This window comes from Cupressus sempervirens, chromosome 9, assembly GCF_028749045.1.
Source record: "Cupressus sempervirens isolate cs-2001-9-10 chromosome 9, ASM2874904v1, whole genome shotgun sequence".
Classification (NCBI taxonomy): domain Eukaryota; kingdom Viridiplantae; phylum Streptophyta; class Pinopsida; order Cupressales; family Cupressaceae; genus Cupressus; species Cupressus sempervirens.
This window is the reverse complement of record NC_143126.1, coordinates 330,965,449-330,987,425: the sequence shown is the minus strand read 5'-3', so window position 1 is coordinate 330,987,425 and position 21,977 is coordinate 330,965,449. Positions and strand designations below refer to the sequence as shown.

Genomic DNA, 21,977 nt, shown 5'->3' with positions numbered 1-21,977 from the left:
TATTTTGGCAACAATTCTCCAACATAACTCTTTCACAAATGAGAGCAAAATTGCCTTATATAGAGGCTCCAAATTACAATGAATGGCCAAGATTAAGAGGCAAAATCAAGGGCCAAGATTATATCTTACAAACCCTAATTAGGGTTACCATTATTCAACCAATTACATGAGGGCACCAACTTTGTGGGCCAACGAGAAGATTACAATAATTTGTCAACTAATGAGAACATAGGACACTTGGCATGATTTGATTGCATGCACATGAAAGTGCCACCTCATCAACCTTATCTTATAAGTCTATTCAATCCTTGAGATAAGGTGAAGCCTTGGATGCTTGATCTTGTCCTTAGAAAATTTCTCATCACCACTTGAACTTGCTTGTACTTGATGTCTTGACTTTGAAAGGATGAGGTCTTCATGCACTTGGGGTAATCTTGTCTTGGCCTGGGTGGCTTCCTTGGATGCGAACTTCTTTGCAACTTGAGACCCTTGCTCTTGGCCACTACCTTGAAATCGAACTTAATCTCCCCCATTATCCTTGCCTTTCTGGTCTTCCAACCTTCCCATTTGAATTCAACCAAGCTAGCTTGGAAGAATAGCCAAACCTTGCCTAGCCTCAAATATTTTCAAATCTCTTCTGCTAATCTGCTCTTTCTTGAAATTGCGGGGCTTCTTGAATCTCAATCTTCAATCAAATTTGCTCTTCACCCGATTTCATTCTTCACCGAAGCTCACACTTCAACCTTTGCTAGCTTGCAATCAAATAGAAGGGCTAAGACCCCATGTGGAATTGCTTCTAGTTTTGCACTGCCCTAAGTTGTAATTCTAGATTTTCACTTATAATTCGAGCCCAATCAAATTTTCCCCTTCAATTTGCAATTTCATCAATAAAGAAGTAAATCTAGTTTTTGGATTGCATACCTTGAGCTAGGCCTATGATCCGGCTGAGAAACACCACGAGATCACCATATTCTGATTTGAAGTTTGCCACTGTGAGCCTCGATGATCTGGTGATTCCTTTCTTTCCTACGTGTAGCTAATCCTGCTTTTGTAGATCTTTGCCATGGGGAATTGTCCTTCCTTTGGTCTGTCCTTTACTTGTATCATATTTACTGTACCGATATTGGTATTGGTTATTCGCCTCATTTTCGAGAAGAAAGTTGTTTTGGGCATCACATCCTCTTTGTCTTTCTTAGTGTTTGTTCCCTTAGGGTTTTTGCTTGCACTAACATCTACCATCCTAAACACTTATTTCTGCCCCTTTGTTCTAAGTGATGTGGATCACCCTTATCGATCTCCAACCTTCTTTCTATCGATGGATTTTAACTTATTTCTGCCTTGCCAAGTCCTATCACTACACTTATCAATCTCCAGTCTTTAACTTAGGGGTGGGACTACCACTTATTTTTGCCCTTTCGTTACCTTAGGATGGATTAATATTTCCCAACTTCAACCTAGGGTGGTCTAGCTTATTTTTGCCTTGCCAAATGCTCTATCATGAATTCTACACTTATCAATCTCCAATCTTCAACCTAGGATAGGATGATGAATGCAAGAAGAATCAAGAGAAGCAAAACTAGACAAGAACAAAAGAGTGAAATTCGCTTGAGGACCACTTTCAACTCTAAATGAATTGAATTTACCTTAACCAATGGCCGAGTCTTCTTTTGAATTTCGGATCAGACCTAAGAATTTCAAGCCCCTTGCAAATATTGATGCCTTAGCTGAAGAAATCAGAATTCTGTCTACTTGAAATTGCCCATGCATGTGCCCAAAAAATCAGACTTTATCACTTGTTTTCTTCACCAACAAAATCGTCCAATCTCTAGGAGAAAATCGTAGCCCCTCTACAAAATCAGAATTTTGTCTTCCACAAAATTCTGCTCCACAAAAATCGCCTTCGGGCAAGAAATTTTTATTTGCCACAAGAAGTTGCCTAGGGTAGAAATGCAGCCTTCATGGAAAAAAAATCAGATTGCCAACAATGGAAATCCACCTTTGCAAGAATGCCAAAATCTGGAAAAAAAAAATCGCCTAAACAAAAATCGCTGCCTTCCTCAAAATTCGCCCAAGCATTAAAAAAATCAAAATTCAAACACACAAATCTGCTTCAAAATCGCTAGATCGGAGGCAGCTCTGAAAAATCGGCAAGCAAGGAAAGAGCTACTCCAAGATATAATTTGCCAAAGACAAGAGAAGATTGCCCTTTGCCAAAATCGCCAAGAGTGGAAGAAGTTGCTTGATGGAATGAGAGAAGAAAGAAAGGGGAAACTCCTTCCCTAGCTGGCCGACTTGCACCTAGGAGGGAAAAAAAACATTAATTAATGCACAATTCTGGCCTAAATAAAATGATAAGCTAGAAATTAATTTTGCCACAATGAAATTTGCGTTTTTAAATTGCCGGTTAGGCCAAAATTGCAAAAATAAAATAAATAAAGCCTTGGAGATGTTAAATGTTGCCATTTAATGACAATTTAGTAATTAATATATCATTAAAAATTGGATTTGGCAAGCCAAAATTGATTTTTTCAATTTTAAATTACTAATTTCTTTAAAGACTTTAAAATCTTCAAGGCAAATTTAATCCATTTAATGCCAATTTTTTTTTTTTTTTTTGCAATTTAAACCAAAATTGATTTTGCCTTGCTTTTTTAAATTTTTGTTTTAACCAAGGTTGCATGGGTACTCGTACCCACACCCCTGGTACTCGTACCCACCGAGTACCCACGTACCCAAGTACCGGGTACACGTATCCCACGTACCGGGTACTCGGTGGAGAGCATCATAGCTAAGGACCTTGATTAAGATTCTGATTTTGGTTTTTTATTTTTGTATTAGCTTGTTTATCAAACTTAATTCAATACCAAATCAGTTTGAAAATTTGGTACTCATTAACAATAAACTTTATCACTGTTCAAGTCATAAGTTTATCATTTGCAATATGTCACTGTTATATGATTTAGGATCCTCTTGTTCATGTTTAAAGTCTGCCTTCTTTGTTATGCATCTAAGCATTTATCATGTATTATTATTTCAAACATATAGCAAATCTGAAACTGAAAACAATACATTACATTTGCAAACTTTATCACTGTTCTTGTTTTGAAAAACCATTGTCATGACTCATAATTTCAGATTTTTTATAAATATAAAGGTATAATTTTTAAGTAAGTTTGACATACCCAAGTACCTCCGTCCCCTATTATGAAAAATACTTTAAACATTAAACATTCAGCAATAGCATATATATATATTTCAAATTTCTTGTTTTGAATGCTCAATGTCATGACTCATGACATATATTTTGATTTTTATATTTTCTATAAAATATTAATAATATAGAAAAAATAGGCATACACGTACCCCCGTCCCCTATTTTGAAAAATATGCGTACCCGTACCCGTACCCGTCCCCGTTCCCGTACCCACGTACCCGTGCAACCTTGGTTTTAACAGAAATAAATCATTTCTCTAGAATCTAAAATTGATTTTTCAATTAGATTTCACCATCACAAAATTAATTTTTTCACCGAAAAAATTCAAGATTTTCCAAAAAACCCAAATCTAACAAAAATTTTACTTTTTGAAAATTACTCAAGTTTATACAATTATATCCAAACTTTCAAAAAAAATTGTCCAAGTCCCCAAAATTTTGTAATTTTATCCCACCAAGTGTTGTTCTTTGAAACTTGTTTGGCCTAAGGATAAAATTAGTCGTTTCGGAAAATCAAGCTTAAAACCAGGTGAAAAATAAACCTAAGCCTTTCTCCCTCCGGGCTTGAAGGTGTCCAAGACGAAATTTTTTCTAAGATCAGAAATTTTCGGACAACCTCAAAAATTATTGCCAAGGCAATAAAAAAAGGGGGTCCCCAAAAATTTTGGGGCGATGATGTGAAAACTTAACAACAGAACCCAAGCTTGTAGGCAAGAATATATCTATATATATACGATTGCCTAATTGAGTGAGTAGAAAGGAAACATTCTACTTACATAGACACCTAGGTTCAAAATCTAAGGGAAGCCAAGAAATGAGAAATTGCAATCGATGTCTTAAGAGTACTAAATACAGTAGCAAAATATAAAACACTCTTCCAGAAGATTCAAATTCAAATCATCTAGGACAATAACTTAGTATTAGGTCAAAGCTTGCTTCTTCTCTAGGAGAGCTTCGATTGTTCATTGAGAGCCCAGACCAACGGAATCCTTAGCTTTCAAACAGTTGGTCAACTATCTTTTAATCCCCTCTCGTCTTTGTGATTGTATTAGAAGATGGAAGAAAGGAAGCAATAGCTTTGACAACTTTTGTGAGCAAATTTTTTGTCATTAATTTCAAGCAGGATTTCCCGCTTTTTCAATCCTTTGATTTTAGACACCATTAAAATTTGTTTGGTGGAGAGACCTGTCCATAGAAGCTTGATTAATAGATATGTTTCATGCCCTTTTTTCTTAGTTGTTGGTTTTCACCCTTGCTTACCTCCTGAGCCACGGCTTGCTTTTGTTTTGAGACTATCTGGCTGAACTATAGAAAGGAAAACACCCATCAGGAACACATCTACAAAATAATTGTAGTCTATAGAATCTTTCTGTAGCCTCCTCTTCTTCCCCACTCAAGGGAAGATTCTCACTGACATTCACATTGATTTGAGGAATCCCATTTGAGTTTACCTTTAATCATGCTTTGAGGAAGAAAGCCTTAGATACACTCAACAAAAATTGATCTTGATTTTTCCAAATGAAATATGGGTCTCGCTTAACCAATTTCAAATTCTACCTTTAAAGTTTTAACAATATTTGGAGAAGCTGTGGGGGTGCTGCAGTTCTCCATGAAGTGCCCCATCCGATGACACTTGAAGTAAGGAAATACAAACCTTCATAATTTATATATTGGATCCAAAGGTGTATGCTGATCTTATGCACATGGTGTTTGGAAGGCACTTGGAACGATCATCCACCCCACACACTGGGAATGACTTTTTAGATCTATTGAGGATGGATCAATCCTTATGAAATCTTGAGTATCTTCTACAAGAATGTTAAAAGATACTTCTTTCACATAACTAGGGAAGAATGTAAAATCTGATTTAAACGATGAGTTGAGAGAAACCACCTCTGTAGGATTTAAAAAGGGATGCCATGGGTGCAAAAAGACCTTGCACTTCCTAGAGACCACGATTTGTTGGACAAAAAATTCTTGGTTAGTAGTAGACATAATTGTGATTTTAAAGAGGCCAATGGGGGTGCAAATATTGAAAGGCCAAGTTTCCTCAACCCATTTGTAAAATTGCAACAAGGACAATCTTCTGCCCATAACACTGCTAATGATTCAATAGCTTTCTAAATTTTTAAACCCTTGGGTTGATTTGGTTCTCTGAAAGGTAGAGAGTTTTGGAGGAGGGGTAGAGTGAAATTGGGAATCAGAGGGATAGCCTCCACGGAGACAGTCCATGGACTTCTAGGTCAATTCTAGACTCTTATGAGCGTTTGCAAATATGTGATCTTGTGAAAAGGGATCACTCTCTTGCCTTATGCATGCTGAAGTAGGATGAGACAGATTAATAGGTAGAATGTGGCAAATGTATGAACACAAGAAGCATCCTCCTATAGTCGAGTGGATTTACAAAAGGCTTTGCAGATATGACATGGTTTGGTGGCATTCTTACATCCCTATTAAATTTCTCAAGACTTCAGCTCATTTTCCTCTAGGACAACGGTTAGACATGGCACTATTGAATGAAACCTATGCTTAAAATATATCTCATTACTTTGCCCTAAATTCACATTTGAAAGATTATGTGATGGGAGGCCCTAAAAACCCCTATATTGGGTAGTTTTTCCATGCATTGCAGATTTAAAAGTATCCTTTGCATCGATATCTGGGTTTTTCGCAAGGTAATGTGACTCGGACTCAGTAAGGGTAACTTGACTCGTGACCCGGCTTGGACACGCCAGTGACTTGGCAAAGTGAAAAAACCTCAAAAATTTGAGATTTTTTAGTATTTAAAGAACATTCCATGCTTCCACTATTGAATAAAGCTTAAATACACAATAACATCATGAAATAGAAGGTAATTTGATCACAATACACATACTTAAAAGCTAAACATACATCGATTACATAAGTACAAAGGTAAATTGCTAAATACTAAAATTTAAGTAGTAGCTGATCGAAATAGAAAAGTAAAACATAGAATCATAGATATAGAAAATGATAAATCCATGAAACCCATCAAAATGTATATCAAATCCATGAAATCCAACACATCAATAGTCATCATCAAATGTTCCAAATTCCGATCATATGTTAGTTTAAACAAAAAGTTAAAACAAGACTATAGCTATGGCTCCGAGTCCTTATTGTCATCCTCATCCTCATCCCAATCTCAACCTCAGGCTCAGTATAATCTATATAATGCCTCTTAGTAAGGCGTCTAAGGTAGGTCTTGGATGACTGATTAGCCATAGCATCAGCTTGTGAGGTGCCTCTAGGATCAATTGTAGTCTCTGCTAGTGCTTATGAGGTGCCACTGAGAACAACTGTAGCTCTTTGGTCCTCTGCTGCCATAGCTACGGCCTCAGCCTCTCTGTCTGCCTCGTCAACCCACTCTAGGTCATCATCATCAAAGACAGGATCAATAGCCTCAGTGATCCACTTAGACTTTGGATCAATGTCCTCTAGAGTAATCAGAGTTGTGTCAGTATCCAAAATTTTCGTGGTCCTAATGTGTAGGTTGCAATGCACAAAGACTAGCTTATTCATTTTCTCCACAGAGAACCTATTATGCCTCTTCGAGTGGATGTGTTCGAACATGCTCCAGTTGTGCTCACATCCAAAATCTCTACCTGGCTGGCTCATTATGTGGATGGTGATTTGTTGAAGGTTTTTGGTTGAAGGCCCAAACATTTGCCACCATCTCTCTGAATTTTGAAAAAAGGAAAAGAAAAAAATATTAGTCTCATATCAAAATTTGAACTTTAAGCTAGAAATTCAAAAACTAGATTGTATAAGGGAAGCTGCAATTTTTACTTGGCTGCAATTTTGTACGACCTTTGCAAATTTGACTTGAAAAAATGGGCCCTGTTGCATTATTATAGGCATCCATATCAAGCAATATATTTGTAGCATTAGTGGCCATCTTCGATATCACAGTGTATAGGCCACTAAGAACCTCCTCATCTGCCTTGAAATCTTCACGGAAATGGTGCCAGATTGAGGTAATAGGCTGCTGCGTGGATGGGTTTATGAAGCTGATTTTGCCATCTCCTATCAATTATGTCCCAAATAGGGCCATACTTGGCCTCAACTCCTATATATTTGGCCTTAATAGCCTCCTTGGTCCTATCCATACCCTCATATATGTAGTCCATAGCGGGCTTCTCCTCATCAGCAACTCGTAGGAGGGCTACGAGGGGCTCAGTAATCTACATAACAATTAAACAAAAAAACAATTTAGCGAATGATGAAACTTTGCAAAGTGACAATGAAAATAAAAGAAAAATATGTATGAGATAAATTAATTTATAAAATTTTAAGACTTAAGCTTTTAAGATTTAAATTACTTGCACAATCTCCTTACATGGCTCCCAAAAACCTTCTTCATCATAAATGCATTTTTTTGCATCTATCCCTACAGGGGTGGTGGCAAAGGAGGAGGAACTCCATTGAGGACCAACAAACATGCCCCTTAAAGCTAGCCTTGAACTCAGTAAGGATTTTCGTGTGATAAAATTAAAGACAAATCTTGTGATACTGGGACGAGCCAACAACTTTCCCTTCGTGCATTCCCTCATAATCTTGAGGACCAAGGCATGGTTATAGATGAACTTGCAAAGATTTTTGGCCTTAGCAACACATGATTTCACCCATTCAAGCTTGCCAATATCCTCTAACATGAGGTCGAGGCAATGGGTCGCATATGGAGTCCAAAAGATTCTTGGATGTCTTTCCATCAAAAGTTTTCTTGCAGCAATTTTAAATTAGTTAGTAAACAATTAAAAATTTAGACATGTTAATTTTTTTTTAATTTTCAAAATAAAATGAAAAACTAAAATATTTTTTTTAGAACGTAGAAGTTAAAAGTTTACTTGCAGCAACATAATTAGCTGCATTATTAGTCACCATTTGGACAACATTCTCTTCTCCCACCTCCCTCATGACCTCCTCAATAGCCTCACATAAGAATTTTGCATTTTTAACATGTGAGGAAGCATCTATAGACTTTAAAAACATGGTGGATCTTGAAAGTGAAAATTAAACAAAATAATTATCATTGAATAGTCAATAAAACAAAATTTTAGTTATTTAATCATACATTAAATTTTAGACTTCGAGAAGTAGAGGATGATGAATTACTTCCACTAGAAACAAGAAAATTGAGGAGAGTCCTATTCCTCCTATCTGTTCATCCATCCGTCATAATGGTACACTCCCTTTGGCTCCAAATCTTTCTATGGTCCTCCAACTCAAGTTTCATCTCCTCAACCTTTTCTAGTAGGAGGGGGCTGCTCAACTCATCTTCAATGGGGGCTTTAAACCCCACACCACATATGAAAATTGTATCAATCATCCCCTGCCAATAAGGAGTCCTGTTACATTTATAAAAACATTTTAATTAACATATTTCAACATTAAGTTAAAATTATAAAATTTTATTTTAAAAATTGAATTTAAAACTTAAAACGTAAAACAATCGAATATAAATGAAGTTGAACTTTGAAGTACTTAGCTACTATAAATGGAATGTTGCAGAAATACCAAAACTTGCAAATTGCTCTTCTTCCAGCTTCACAGATCTCCCTATTCCAGACCAAGTGCTTAAGTGAGGGTTGTGTACTAGGAGTGGAACGTGGTACAAAAAAATTGACCAGCCTAGATTTTTTGCTCTAGGACTAAAGTTAATGCCAACACTAGTAGCAGGGGCAGTGCAAGGAATAGATGTAGAAGAAGTACAATTAGTAGAAACACTAGGACGATAGGGGGGAAGGAAAGCACCTTCTCCAACACAACCTATTGAACCTAGGGGTGTAAAACTAGATACCAATTTGAGCTAACTCTGCTAATTGTTTTTGTTTTAATTCATTTTTTTTTTCATATTTTTCTAAGGCAACATAACAAAAACGTTTAGCCTTAGGAATTGCAGCACTTTTACAAGGCTCAGCATCATGACCACGAATGCCACCAATATGGTATTTCAATCTATTTATCCCCCCACTATTAATAACCTTACAAAATTGGCATTTTGTTTGAGTTCTACCTCTACCTGGAAATTCTATGGTGTACTTCCAACACTCATCTTTTTTATTGCCTTTAGAGAGCTTGGGTTTTTTAGCTGGAGGAGCCATTATGAATAAGGAAAAATGTCAAGGTTGCTGTAATTAGACACTTTAGACCAAATATTACCATTTAAGCATTGTATTTTATGAAGATCTAATGTAAAACAAAACCCATAAACATACCAAAATTTTTTATCCAAAAAACTCATAAGCATAGAGAAAAAAACCATCAAAATCCAAAAAATCAACTCTTACCTCTTTGAAATGAGTTGAGAAGTGTTGAGAAGAGCTCCTATAAACTCCTTGATGATCTAAATGCAAATGTGTAGTTGCTCCAGTGTCACAAATGCAACCTTTTCTCCTCTTCCGTTCAGCTGGTTGCAAAACAATGGCACTCTATTTCTCTTCTTCCTCTTTCTCTCTCTTTTTCTCACAATAGATTGTTACGAAAACTGTTTTAGGGTCTTAAGGATAAAAAAGAACCAAAAAATATATTAAAAAATAATGCATTTTTTATTGTTTAGTTACCTGGATTTTGACTGCCGCGGCTGGGTCAAGCTAGTCATGACTTGCAAGTCACGCCTTGGCCCTGCAAGTCACGCTAGTCAGGCGAGTCACCCTCCCTGACCCGCTGAGCCCGTGTCACGAGTCATTTTGACCCAGCAAGCCATGCCTGATTCGCTGACCTGGGAGACTCGTCCGACTCGCGGGGAGTTTTGTTACTTTGGTTTTTTGTGCTCTCATTATTGCCTTCCCCTTTATTTTCCTCTTCTTTTGCCATCTATTAGTAATTATTTATTTTTAATATTCAAATAACACTGTTATTTGTCTAACATATAATATATAAAATGAAACAGATAAACTATATATATATAATTTATAAAATTATGAACCACTCATTTTATATTAATGTATTTAATTAATTGTCACGTATTTAATAATCTGTTTATATTAATATACTTCAATTTATTTATTTATGATACATTTTCATGTATCTAACTTCTAAGGCATAAATTAATCTTTCAAAGTACCTTTAAACAAATCAGAATTACATGAATACATGGTAAATTTACAATTTCCAGATTTCTACAGAATATACTAAATCACTATCATTGGTAACATAATTTATGATTGATATATAAATCTCAAACATTGGAAACAGACTACAGGAGGTTTGAAATTGGTTCCTAAAAATTTCATGGCAAATTTGACTGCGTTGATTCTTTGCTTCAAATAATCAGCATTTCTCAAGAGTTGCTTGCCTATTTTTTGAGCTCCATGTGCCTTAACAATGTTTTTGATAAAAACATCTGCCTTTTAGAATGTTAATGTGCCCTTTTTGCATTGAGAAAAAATCTGACTCAATCTGATTGGTGAAAAAAAATATGTTTAGTTTTTTTAGGGAAACAACATTAGTCTCCTATTTGGCATTTTTCAGACTCTGCAGCAGCACATCAAAACTGGGATGTTTGTTATCCCAAACTGTTGGTGTTTGTGGTGTGAGCAAGGCTTTGCACCTACCAAATATCCTTGTTAGGATGTTTAGTGAAAGTGATGTGAGCCTATATATGGAGTGCCAAGGGGCTGATTAAGTGACTGTTAATTACACTGCAACAACGGTGGATTTCTGTGAAAGGAAATCTTACAACAATGGAGAACTTCTATGGTAGATCTTGAAATGGAAAATCGTAGTGAGTATAAGGGAGGATTTGGAATTACCTATGGATTTCAGGATGAATGAGAGAGGGAGATCAAATATGGGTTTCCTCAATGGGGAGCTTCCAGATTTTCAGACTTTCAGAATTGATATCTTAGAGAGGAAACTTAGTAAGGAAAGAAGAAATAAATGAGCCAAAGAGTATGGGCTGTCAAATTAATATTTTCAAGTGTTCAAATAAAATCTTCTAGGTCACGTGTTTGTTGGTGAACTTACCAGGGCCATAATTGATGATTTGGCAGGTTTGGGTGGGAAAATGTAAATTTTAAACTTGGACAAAAGCATGCAGGGGTTCCAGTTTCTAGATGTTGTCCTTGAGGAATGAGGATACTAGCTGTTGGGATTGGGTTGGTTACAGGCATGGGTAGTTTGGTTTGGTTTCTATGGCACTCTAGAGATGAGTTTTTAGGCCTAAAAATTGGCAAAATGACACATAAAACATGTTGAAGGAATGGACACCAAAATGAGTGTAGAAATGTAAGATGAAAATTTTAAATGAGGCAATTTTGGATTTGACAATATAGTATGACTGAATCTAGCTATACCAAAACTACAGAAAGAAATTGCCATACCAGTGAAACTAAACTAAAACCCAAACTTGTATTGGCAACATATTTCAATCTTTTTTTGACCTCTCAGACCAATAGTTCTTTGGGCTTCACCTTGTAATCTTTGCATGCCAGATTTATCACCCCTGAACTTTCTGCTCGGGTTATCATGTATTGGACAGACTAAAGGATATGCTTTTCAAGCTATCAGATAGTTGATTTTCTTTCACCAGGTAACTCTTGCACATTCCAAACTCAATTAAGTGGATAGGCTCTTTTGGTTCAAGAGTCTTTACAATCTGTCCTCTTTAAGCTCTTTGAAGTTAACTGATTTATATGCTGGCTATAATTCAATGCCTCTAGTTTATATTGACTTGTGATTTTAGCGCACTCAAATTTGTCTTCTTTTTCTTTGCTATCTGCCTTAGTTCCTGATTCTTTTCTTCAGAGAGTAAACTTTCCTAGCGATCTTAATTTTTTGACCTTTCCCACATTATGAACAAGATGTTTTTGATCTGTCAATTCTCTATTATGAAGTTTTTTTTGTGCTATTCTAATGGTGAAACTTGTCTATGTACTGTCTTTATTTGGAATGTGGTTGTCCTGTTTTCTATGATAGTCCATAAATGCAATTTATTTACCATTTGCTTATATGCTGACTATTTGAATACCTTTTTTTTGAAATATTTTAGAACTGAGATATGTTTATGCCTTGCTGGCTCTGATAGAGTCAAATTGGCATTCCTGTTGTTCGGTGGTGTGGGATTGGAACAGAAATTCCCAGACCAGCGACAAAATGTTGTGCCTATGTAGAAGTAGACTTATAGATTTCCTCAATTCACACCTCCTTTGGGAACCAAGAAAAAGGGAGTCTGTCTGTCCCAGGGGAACATCAGTTCAATAATCTTAACCAATCTAAACAATTGTATGGGCCTTGTATGTTTTCTTTGGATCTTCAAGAGCAACTCATAAATAGATGTGATTGGATGGATATGATTGAACTTTCTTTTGAAGGATACTAATATCTCTGTGAGCCTACAATATTTACTTGCAAACAAATTTCTATAAATTTTCCTTGAAAGAAATAAGTTAAACTCTGAAGATGCCTTAAAAAGTGAAAAATTGTTTCTATTATTCAGCTAAGAGAACAGACATTTTGTTTCTATCTAGGCAAGTTTTTGGTTTTTCAAATCTGCTATAATGACATAAAATTGCCTAGAGAAATTGGAATAAATATGACAGAAAACTGACTTTTACATTGCTTATAACTTACAGAAATGATACCATCTGTGTGGTGCAGAAAACACAAAGCAGAAGGTGTACAGTCAGTTCACAATTTTTCATGCGATAAATAATTGTTGTCATTCTAATCAAGATTCAGCATAGATAAAATTTCTGTTAACATGCAAGTGAGTTGTTAAACAAGAAATATCACTCATATAAAAAATGATCATAAATGCCTGAATTATGATCTCTGGAAATATGTGCAAGTTGGATGCTTTCCATGCAACCATCTATTGTACATCTTTTTTTCTTTTGAAATTTATTTAGAGTTCAAAAGACGATAGCCTTCCAGAATCTAGTTGACAATTAAATATACAAAAAGTCATCAAGCTTACAATTCTTCTTCTTTCACTTTTTAATTATATTTTAAACTTTCGGTTCCCTAAATGTAGGACACCTTCCCTACAATTCCTGAAACATTATTATTCTTGCAAGCTTTAAATGTGTAATGATTTCAAGTAAGCACATGGACTGAGGTTTCTCAAAATATGCATGCAGAGTGGAGATAACGAAGACAATAGAGGGAGGAAGGGCCAATATGAAGGGCCAGATGTTGAATTGGCAGCAATGCTGGAAAGGGATGTTGTAGAGACCAGCCCTGGAATACGATGGGAAGATGTGGCTGGCTTAAATGAAGCCAAGAGACTTTTAGATGAGGCTGTTGTTTATCCTTTATTGTTTCCTGACTTCTACCAAGTATGGTTTTGTTCTTAATTTGATGTGGTTATATTTTGAAAGTATCTAGTTTGATTTAAATTTGGATAATTGGGAATCAATTCTTTGATTGGAAAAGCGATACCATTAGAAATTGGGGTTACCTAGCAGGATGGGAATATGCAATTTTTTTATTGTTTTCCCCAGGGGTGCAATAGAGAAAATATTAGGTCACACTCTACTTTACCTAGCTGTTATTCATGATTAGCTAAATATTTTATACTAAAGTTTCATCTTTTGAAGCTGTTATAGTGAAATATCTTCAAATAGGGATGCTAGGAAAAGATAACAAATATTATAAACTAGGGCACAAACATTCTGAAAATTTATTTGCATGCAATAACGTCAATTACAGCCCAGATATTATGTTAGAATCAGATCTGAATTTATCAACTAAAGAAAGAGTTTTAAAGATTATTTTCTGAGTTTAGAAACATACAGTAATCTTAATATCTGCCCAGAAAATTTCACTATTGATATGCAATTTTTTTATTGTTTTCCCTGGGGGTGCAATAGAGAAAATATTAGATCACACTCTACTTTACCTAGCTGTTATTCATGATTAGCTAAATATTTTAGAAACATACAATAATACAAGTTTAGAAACATACAATAATCTTAATATCTGCCCAGAAAATTTCACTATTAATATGCAATATTTTTTTTGTTTTCCCAGGGGTGCAATAGAGAAAATATTTCACTCTCTACTTTACCTAGCTGTTATTCATGATTAGCTAAATAGTTTATACTAAAGTTTCACCTCTTGAAGCTGTTATAGTGCAATATCTTCAAATAGGGATGCTAGGAAAAGATAACAAATATTATAAACTAGGGCACAAGCATTCTGAAAATTTAATTGCATGCAAATACCTCAATTACAACTCAGATATTATGTCAGAATCAGATCTGAATTTATCAACTAAAGACAGTTTTTTAGATTATATTCTGAGTTTAGAAACGTACAATAATCTTAATATCTGCCCAGGAAATTTTAATCTTGAAATACAACCTCCCTTACTATTTTCTGAGATAAAATAAAGATAGATATGCAGATTTTGATACTCAACTTGCCCAGAAGTCTGCTGTACAAAAAACATAAATATAGGGTTTACACGTATCAAACATGCAAAGTCGTCCTTGAATGATGGCCAAGTTATGATGGCCCAAAATGAAGGTTTCAAATCCTAGTGCAATTAATTACAAAGGTGCTGAAACGCAGCACCAAACTGAGTTGCTCAGGTCAGCTATAAAATCGGCTAGCTAAAAATGTCTTCCAACAACTCACATATCTCTTCAAGTTTCAAACAATCACACTACAATCTTAGGGCAGTGCCTTTACAAAATGATGATAACCGGCATCAAAATCTCTGCTCCAAGATTGGTGAACAGGTCTGCCCCGCACCTGAAGATGAAATCAAACCCTAGGCCCAACAAAATCACCCAATTTGTCCTCTATGGCAAGCTGCCCCCCCATCTTCCCTACATTTTGGTGCTCCATAGCTAGGGTGAAACCCTAGGTAAATAATAGCCCAACTCCCCAAATGAAGAAGCCCGAATATCTGATCTTTGAATCTGATGTAGAATTTTTTTCTCTTTTCAGTGTTTCACCAATCAATCAACAATGAAGCACAGGTGTGTCCCTTTCATGGAACCTCCAATGGATTAGCCAAGTTAACGAATTCACGGGGGTTTTCGTTCTTGAAATGAAGCTGAAACTAAGTTGTAGCCAAAAGAATTTTTTTACAGGAAGAAATAAAGTCAATGATGCCTCCAAAATGAAGGTACAAGTCCTCATAAAGACCTTGTTGAAGTTTCTAGAGAAAAAGGAAGCATCGACTATTATAAATAATTTTTTACTGCCATAAGCTGGCTGCTCCATATGACGGAAAGTAAAATTAATTTATATTTTTTATTACTTTTTCCTCATTTTTTCCAATTCACTTCTTATAAACAAAGTGACTTGCTGGGTCACACACCTCTTTAGCCATTTTATTGAATTATTTATTAATGGGGACGTTACATATTACATTGAGAATATGTGGTATAATTTAAGTGTTAGACAGATTTATTTTCTTTTGAAAATTTGATTTTCTGGGCTAAAGGAATCTTCAACTTTGAAAGTAACATTCAATCATAAAGATGGTCTATTTGATTTAGTCAAAATGCCATCATTAGTGCTTGCAAGATAGTCATATCACTTAGAGCTTGTACTTGTCATATACAACATGACCATGATATAAGCATGTCTACTTGCTATTCTTGAAAGGAGCAGAAGCAATTTTCAGAATCTGCACATTCACTTCATGCTTATTTTTTAGTCCAGTGAGCTGACTACTGACCATATGGGTGAGTGATTAGAAGATGTTCCATCTCCATAAGTCATCCAGTCATTCTTTTGGATCTGTGGTTTGACACATTTTTTTCTACATAATCACTAATACGGATGTTTCATCTCATAGAGCTGTTATAGATTGAAAATTTGTGGTATATTGTAAATTTTAGACAACATTTATTTTCTTTTGGTTTTCTTGGCCAAAGAAATCTTCAAATTTTAAAGTTGCATTTAATCATAAAGTTGGCCTGTTTTATCGAGTTAAAATGCCAACCTTGCTGATTTCAAGATTGTCATATCAGTTAGGGGTTGCCATAGACAGCATGATCATGATTGCCCATGAGGATGTCTGCTTGCTATTCTTAAAAGCAAGAGAAGCAATTTTTAGAATCTCCACGTGAGACAAATTCACCTAATGACCACTGCGTGGATCATTTTTCTAGCCTTAAGTGAGCTGACTACTGACCATATGGGTGATTAGAAGATATTCCAGCTGTGCCAGCCATGCAGTTATTTTTTTGAATATGCGGTTGCTTCTGCCATGAAGGAACAGACAGAGCTCTTCAACCATTAAGCCACTCATATTTTCCTGCCAGCAACTCTAATCTAGGAAAGATGGCCGTCTAAATTACGAAAGAATCTTGGTGATTTTCAATGCCTAATGCTTAGTTCCTCTAAAATATTATCTGATGCCCATCTTTGTCATGTGGACATGCTCACATTTACAAGATACTGCTGTGCACAAGTTTCTTAGATGTAGATTTGTCCCGTATAAAGGGAAAATATGCTTGAGCTATTAGTCAAAAACTTGTGCCTGACAATATCAGTATCAAAATCTGGCTTCAGATACTTGGAATTTACTGCAATTGTAGTGCTGAAGGTCTTCTGCAGGAGTTCCTTGAAATTTTATGCAACTGGATGGAAAGACTGACAGGGAAGAAAGATCAGATGATCACAATGTGGAGTTTGCTGACATGAATCAGATGAAACATAAGGAATTCTCAATAATCCTTTTTGTTATATAAAATATTAATTGGATTTTGAAGGATTCGAGTTTATATTAGTTTCTTTTTTCAGAATCAGCATTCCATAGGAGAAGGGTTTGGGAAGCTGCAGGAAAAAGAGATAACTTGAAGATATTATGATTTCAGTACCTTTGATGCAGATGGATCGGCAAGCATTGTTTACTGCCAAGCTTGGTCATGAAGTCACAATCAAGGGGTAAAAATTTGAAATTGTATAAAGATGCAAAATACTTCTTATTAGCACTATGTGTCTCATATGTGCAGGAGGTGTACTCGATAGGACATGACATTTAATATCACCTTACCTTACCCATAGACAAAATACACTCAGTAAACGAAATCAGATAAGAGGAAAGTTAAAGAAAAAGCTGATTATGTCTTCCTTATTTAAATAGTGAACACGTTAAACCAATTAATTATTGAATTTGACTCAAGTAATGATGCCTGCAATCCTTGTTTTCTCCCTTCCTATAATTTTAGCTGCTAATTATTGTTTGGCTTTGGTAATTTCCATATCCTGATGCCTAGTAGGAGGAGCCAATTGGGTTTCTTAACCCTTGAAAAGTTTTCTCACAAGCATCATCTTCTCCATTTTGTTCTCCTCTTCCATTCTTTCCTCCCATCGCTTTTGAAAAGCTTTGTTTAATTTTTATTTTTAATCAAAGATTATCAGAAGGGGACTGTGGGTTATTTGAAAATTCTTGAAATACTCCCACTCAAACCAAAGGAATTGTTGAATGCATGGACAAATCATGGTAGCTAGGATCTGTAGTTAGCAATTGATTAAATTATGTTAAGTACCATTGAAGCAAGCATAGGGTTTATCAAAAATGATTTTATGCAGAAAAAAAGTCTCTTTGAATATATCGGAAATATGTTCTATGAATATGCTAATTAGTACTAATTTAGTTTATCATGTATTTTTCAACCTCACACAACCTGTGCCCATCTGCTGCTAATTTCACATTTCCTTGTCACTAGTATTTGGTTAACTTATTTTTTGTAGTCTTAATCTGTTAGGGGCCAATTATAGGTTTCTTTCTTCATCTTTCTCCTTTTGATAATCTCTAAAGTTATCCTCTTTGTTTGGCATGCCTACAATAATTTTCGTGCACTCTTTACGCAAATTTGTTTGCTAGGTCCTTCCCCTGCACCCCGTGGATCTTGGTCCAGTTCCGACTCGGTTTGTGGTTGCGGGCTTATCAAATCCAACATGTGAGTCTGGCCTTACTAAATCCAAGCAAGCTGGGACATAACTGCACCCAAAAATTTGCATGCGGTTTTAACCAGGCCAAATTTGACTTATAATAAAAATAAAAATTGAAGTGCAATCTGACCTTTCCATCCTGATTTTGGTAATTGAAAACAACAAAAAGGCAAAACCTGTCTCTTTTATGCTATTGTGAATGAAAAAAAAACCATTTTGCTTCATTGCTGAACCTATTATTTTGCTTGCTATTGCACAAGAAGAGGTGATCAAAGAAGATCAATCAGCAAGGGGACTAGGTAGAGGTGCTCATCCTTTGCCAAAGACTAATAAAAGATCAAAGGCCTCTCCATCACCTTCCATTCTGCAACCTATAGAGGGCCATCCATTTTTCTGTTAGCTAAAGAACAATCCATTGCACATAAGCTAAGATAACGATGCTTGGCAGTTTGGCCAAGGTGTGGGTGCGGATGTGCGGGGATGTGTTGATGCTTTTGGAAGCGTCACGGAGGTGAGCGGGAAGCGTGGCTTCTGCCTGGGTGCTTGCGGGATGCTTGGGAAAGCATTAGGTGCCAAGTCACTTAAGTGACACAATAAAACATGTGTTAATTTTTTAATTATATATTGTCTCCTTTTTGCTCCAAAACCCTAAAACGGCCCTAATATAGGCCATTCATTGCTCATTCCTCTCATTTTGTTTGCAGCTGGGCTCTCTTCTCATTTGGTCTCCATTTTGACATTTTGCATATGTTAATTGCTATGGAATGGTTTATTTTTCATTTTGTATATTTCTTGCATTTCTTTGCATGCATAAATTATATTATTGTAGTATATATATATATGGACGCACCCAAACACATCCAAAATTCCCCCCCAAAAAAAATCTACGCATCTACGCATCAGCCCCCCTCACCTGCATCAGCATCAGAACCAGCATCAGTAACTTAGCACATAAGAGATCAAAGGGAGCATTGGAAACAACATGTCACAATAGGTGTAGAAAGATAACTGATCAAGACTAAGTTGCTGATGCTGGTTCTGATGCTGATGTGGGTGCAGGGTGCTGATGCGCGAATTGTTTTTTTAGGGGATTTTGGATGCGTCTGGGTGCCTCCACACACACACACACACACACACACACACACATATGTATATATAGGCTGTTCAATATATAAGGTATTGCCTAGAACATATGGGCTGTTCAATATATAAGGTATTGTCTTTATCAAGCACCCAAAATTGTTAGTTTGCTGCTCGTTAAGGTCAAACACTTAATTGCAGATTTATCTCTGTGTTTAGCTCTGCGAATCAGTACTGTAGTCATCTATTAAATAGATGAAAGTTGCTTCAGAATTCTTAGACATAGCTATTTTTTTATGAATAATCTGCCATCAATCGAAAGAAACATTATAGATTTTGTTATATAGATGCTCTCCATATGTGCTTGGATGTTGTCTGGGTTCTCTCCGGATGCTCTCAAATGCATCCCATGTACATCCATAGGTGCTGGAAGAGCTTCCTGTGCACATTGGTGCAACACCTAAACACATCTGCGCATCCTTAAGCACTCGCACTAGCATTCGAGGAATTCTTGAACGCACCGGTATCTTAGGATCAAGACATAACTAGATGTGTCTATGCTAGTAGATTGGTATTAAATTTTGTTTGCTCAACTTATTGGCAGGAAATGGTGAATCAATTAATGAGGATTGGACATAGAGGTGAAACATGTAGAAGACTCCTTGAAACCCATTAGAGATTCATGGTCCAAATAGGGGTGTCCATCGTATTTGATTAATCATCCATTGATCAATGTTATTGCAATGTTCCCTAAAGGGGCAATGTTTTTGAGAGCAATGGTTGTGAATGATAGATGGACAATGCATTTATTTGTAGTGTAACCCGGGTGCGCGCACCCGCCCTAAAACCCCTTGCATAGGGTGCATGTATGTCCTAGGTAAGTGTACGTTGTGCACCCAAGTGCCCCAGATGCTGCCAAAATGCGGCCGCTTCGGTTGGCACACCCAGGCAGGATGCGGGTGTGGGGGTGCGCGTGGGGTAAGCCCAGGGTGCGGCTGACATTTAGTTGGAAAAGTGAAAAAAAAAGAAGTTTTTGCTGTTAAAAAGTGTTTAGTATTTATAATTTTACTAAGTTCAGTGGTCATTGGTAATGGTTATGAAGTTTCAAGTTTCAAGTTGGAACTTATGGTTTGTGAATCGCATTTCAATTTTCTATATTCAACTATATTTGGTATGCTATATTGAAGTATCATTTCATAATTAGTATTTTTAGTCATATATGTATACTGTGCAACCTTCCCCACCTCCGCACCCCTGCCGTCCCCAAATTGAGGCCCTTTTTTTCCTGCACATGAAACTCGTCTCAACATCCCCTTGCACTGCTGCACCTCTGCGTTGCTGTAACACTGTATATTCGTGACATTCTTTGCCAAGCCATTGAGGAAGTGGGCCTTCAAAATGTTGTGCAAGTTGTATAAAACAATGCTAAAAAATGTAGGGTTGCTAAGTTATTGGTTGGGCGTGTTAGCACATACTTTATGGACATCTTGTACTGTCCTCTCCCTCCACAAGGTGTATTGTTGGTGCTGAAGACATCCAAATGTTCATCGCCAACCGCCATATGTCACAAGGCATATTTAGACAATTCTCAAGATTGGCACTTTGAAGATAAATTAAATAATAACTATTACTCTTCAATAAACTTCTTAGTTATATTTTAATTTTAGTTTTTTATTAGTTTTATTTTGACATAGGTTGCTGAAACTAGTTTCATCCCAAAATCATTTGTTTTGAGATGACTTTTGAAGGTTCATAAGGCACCATCAAACATGCTAATCAACCCTAATTGGACCATATGGAGGCAATCTAGCACTACAAGGGCAACAAACATTGATAAAATGATTCTAGATGAGATTTGGTGGTTTGTGTTATCTCTTCAATTTCATTGAGCCTATATCGAGCGTGATCTATCATAGTTGGAAAACTCACCGATTACTCGACGGGTTTTAAAAACTCGATTTTTTTTTTAGTTTGCTTGATGAGTTTTTCTGGGAAAGACTCATGACACGACCCCTAGAAAAATCGCCAATTTCTTGCCAACAACTCATTGAGTAATCACCGAGTTTTTGCCAAAAATTCACCCGCATTTGCATAGCTGCATATAAAGGCAAGAAATGACTTTTTTTATGAGTTCGATTTTGTTGCTTTGTGGACTTGGAGTAGTCGAGAAGTAAAGGCTTCCAAGCTTTTGTTAGGTGATTGCAAGCTATTGAAGCCAGGTCTATTTTTTTCAGAGGATAATATCACTGAAAGGGAGAGGCAGACCATGGAGGAGGGGGCTAGATTGGACTTCAGATTGGATGACATTGAGGAGTTAGACGAGGAGTCATTACCAGTGCCATAGGCAGGAGGAGATACATCCAGGGTAGAGAGCTAGTCAGTAGGGATACCGAGTGAGGAGGCAAAACCACAGACTTCATAATCACATCCAATATAGGGTTCCTCTTCTAGGATTAGACCCTCTTCCTTATATGCTAGTAGAGCTGGGAAGAGGAAGACGTGATTGTAATGTTGTATTTACTTTTAGTTTAACATAAACTATTTACTATTTTGCTTCCCACCATCAACATTCCGCATGAGAATGTGATTTTGTACCCACTATGCATTTATATATCTAAACTCTGTTTGTTTCATTTGTGTTCTCTTTTTTTTAACTCATTACATGCATGTTTTCATTTAATTTTGCAAAAAAAATGTAAGTTTAATTAAATTTAAGTTGTTTTTTAGGTTCCTAAGTTTTTTTTGAAAAATTGGCCTATTTTTCTGAGATTTTTTTTCGGGGCTTGGGGAGTTGTTGTCGA

General features: G+C 36.2%; 1 protein-coding gene across 1 annotated transcript in view; it reads left to right on the top strand.

Moving 5' to 3' along the window:
• Positions 1–21,977, top strand: part of ERH3 (P-loop containing nucleoside triphosphate hydrolases superfamily protein) — a 111,454-nt gene that overhangs the window by 35,805 nt on the left and 53,672 nt on the right. Inside the window, exon 3 of the mRNA XM_089800027.1 lies at positions 13,317–13,514. Within this exon, the coding sequence (XP_089656153.1) occupies positions 13,317–13,514 (198 nt within the window). The remainder of the gene's footprint in view (positions 1–13,316; positions 13,515–21,977) is intronic.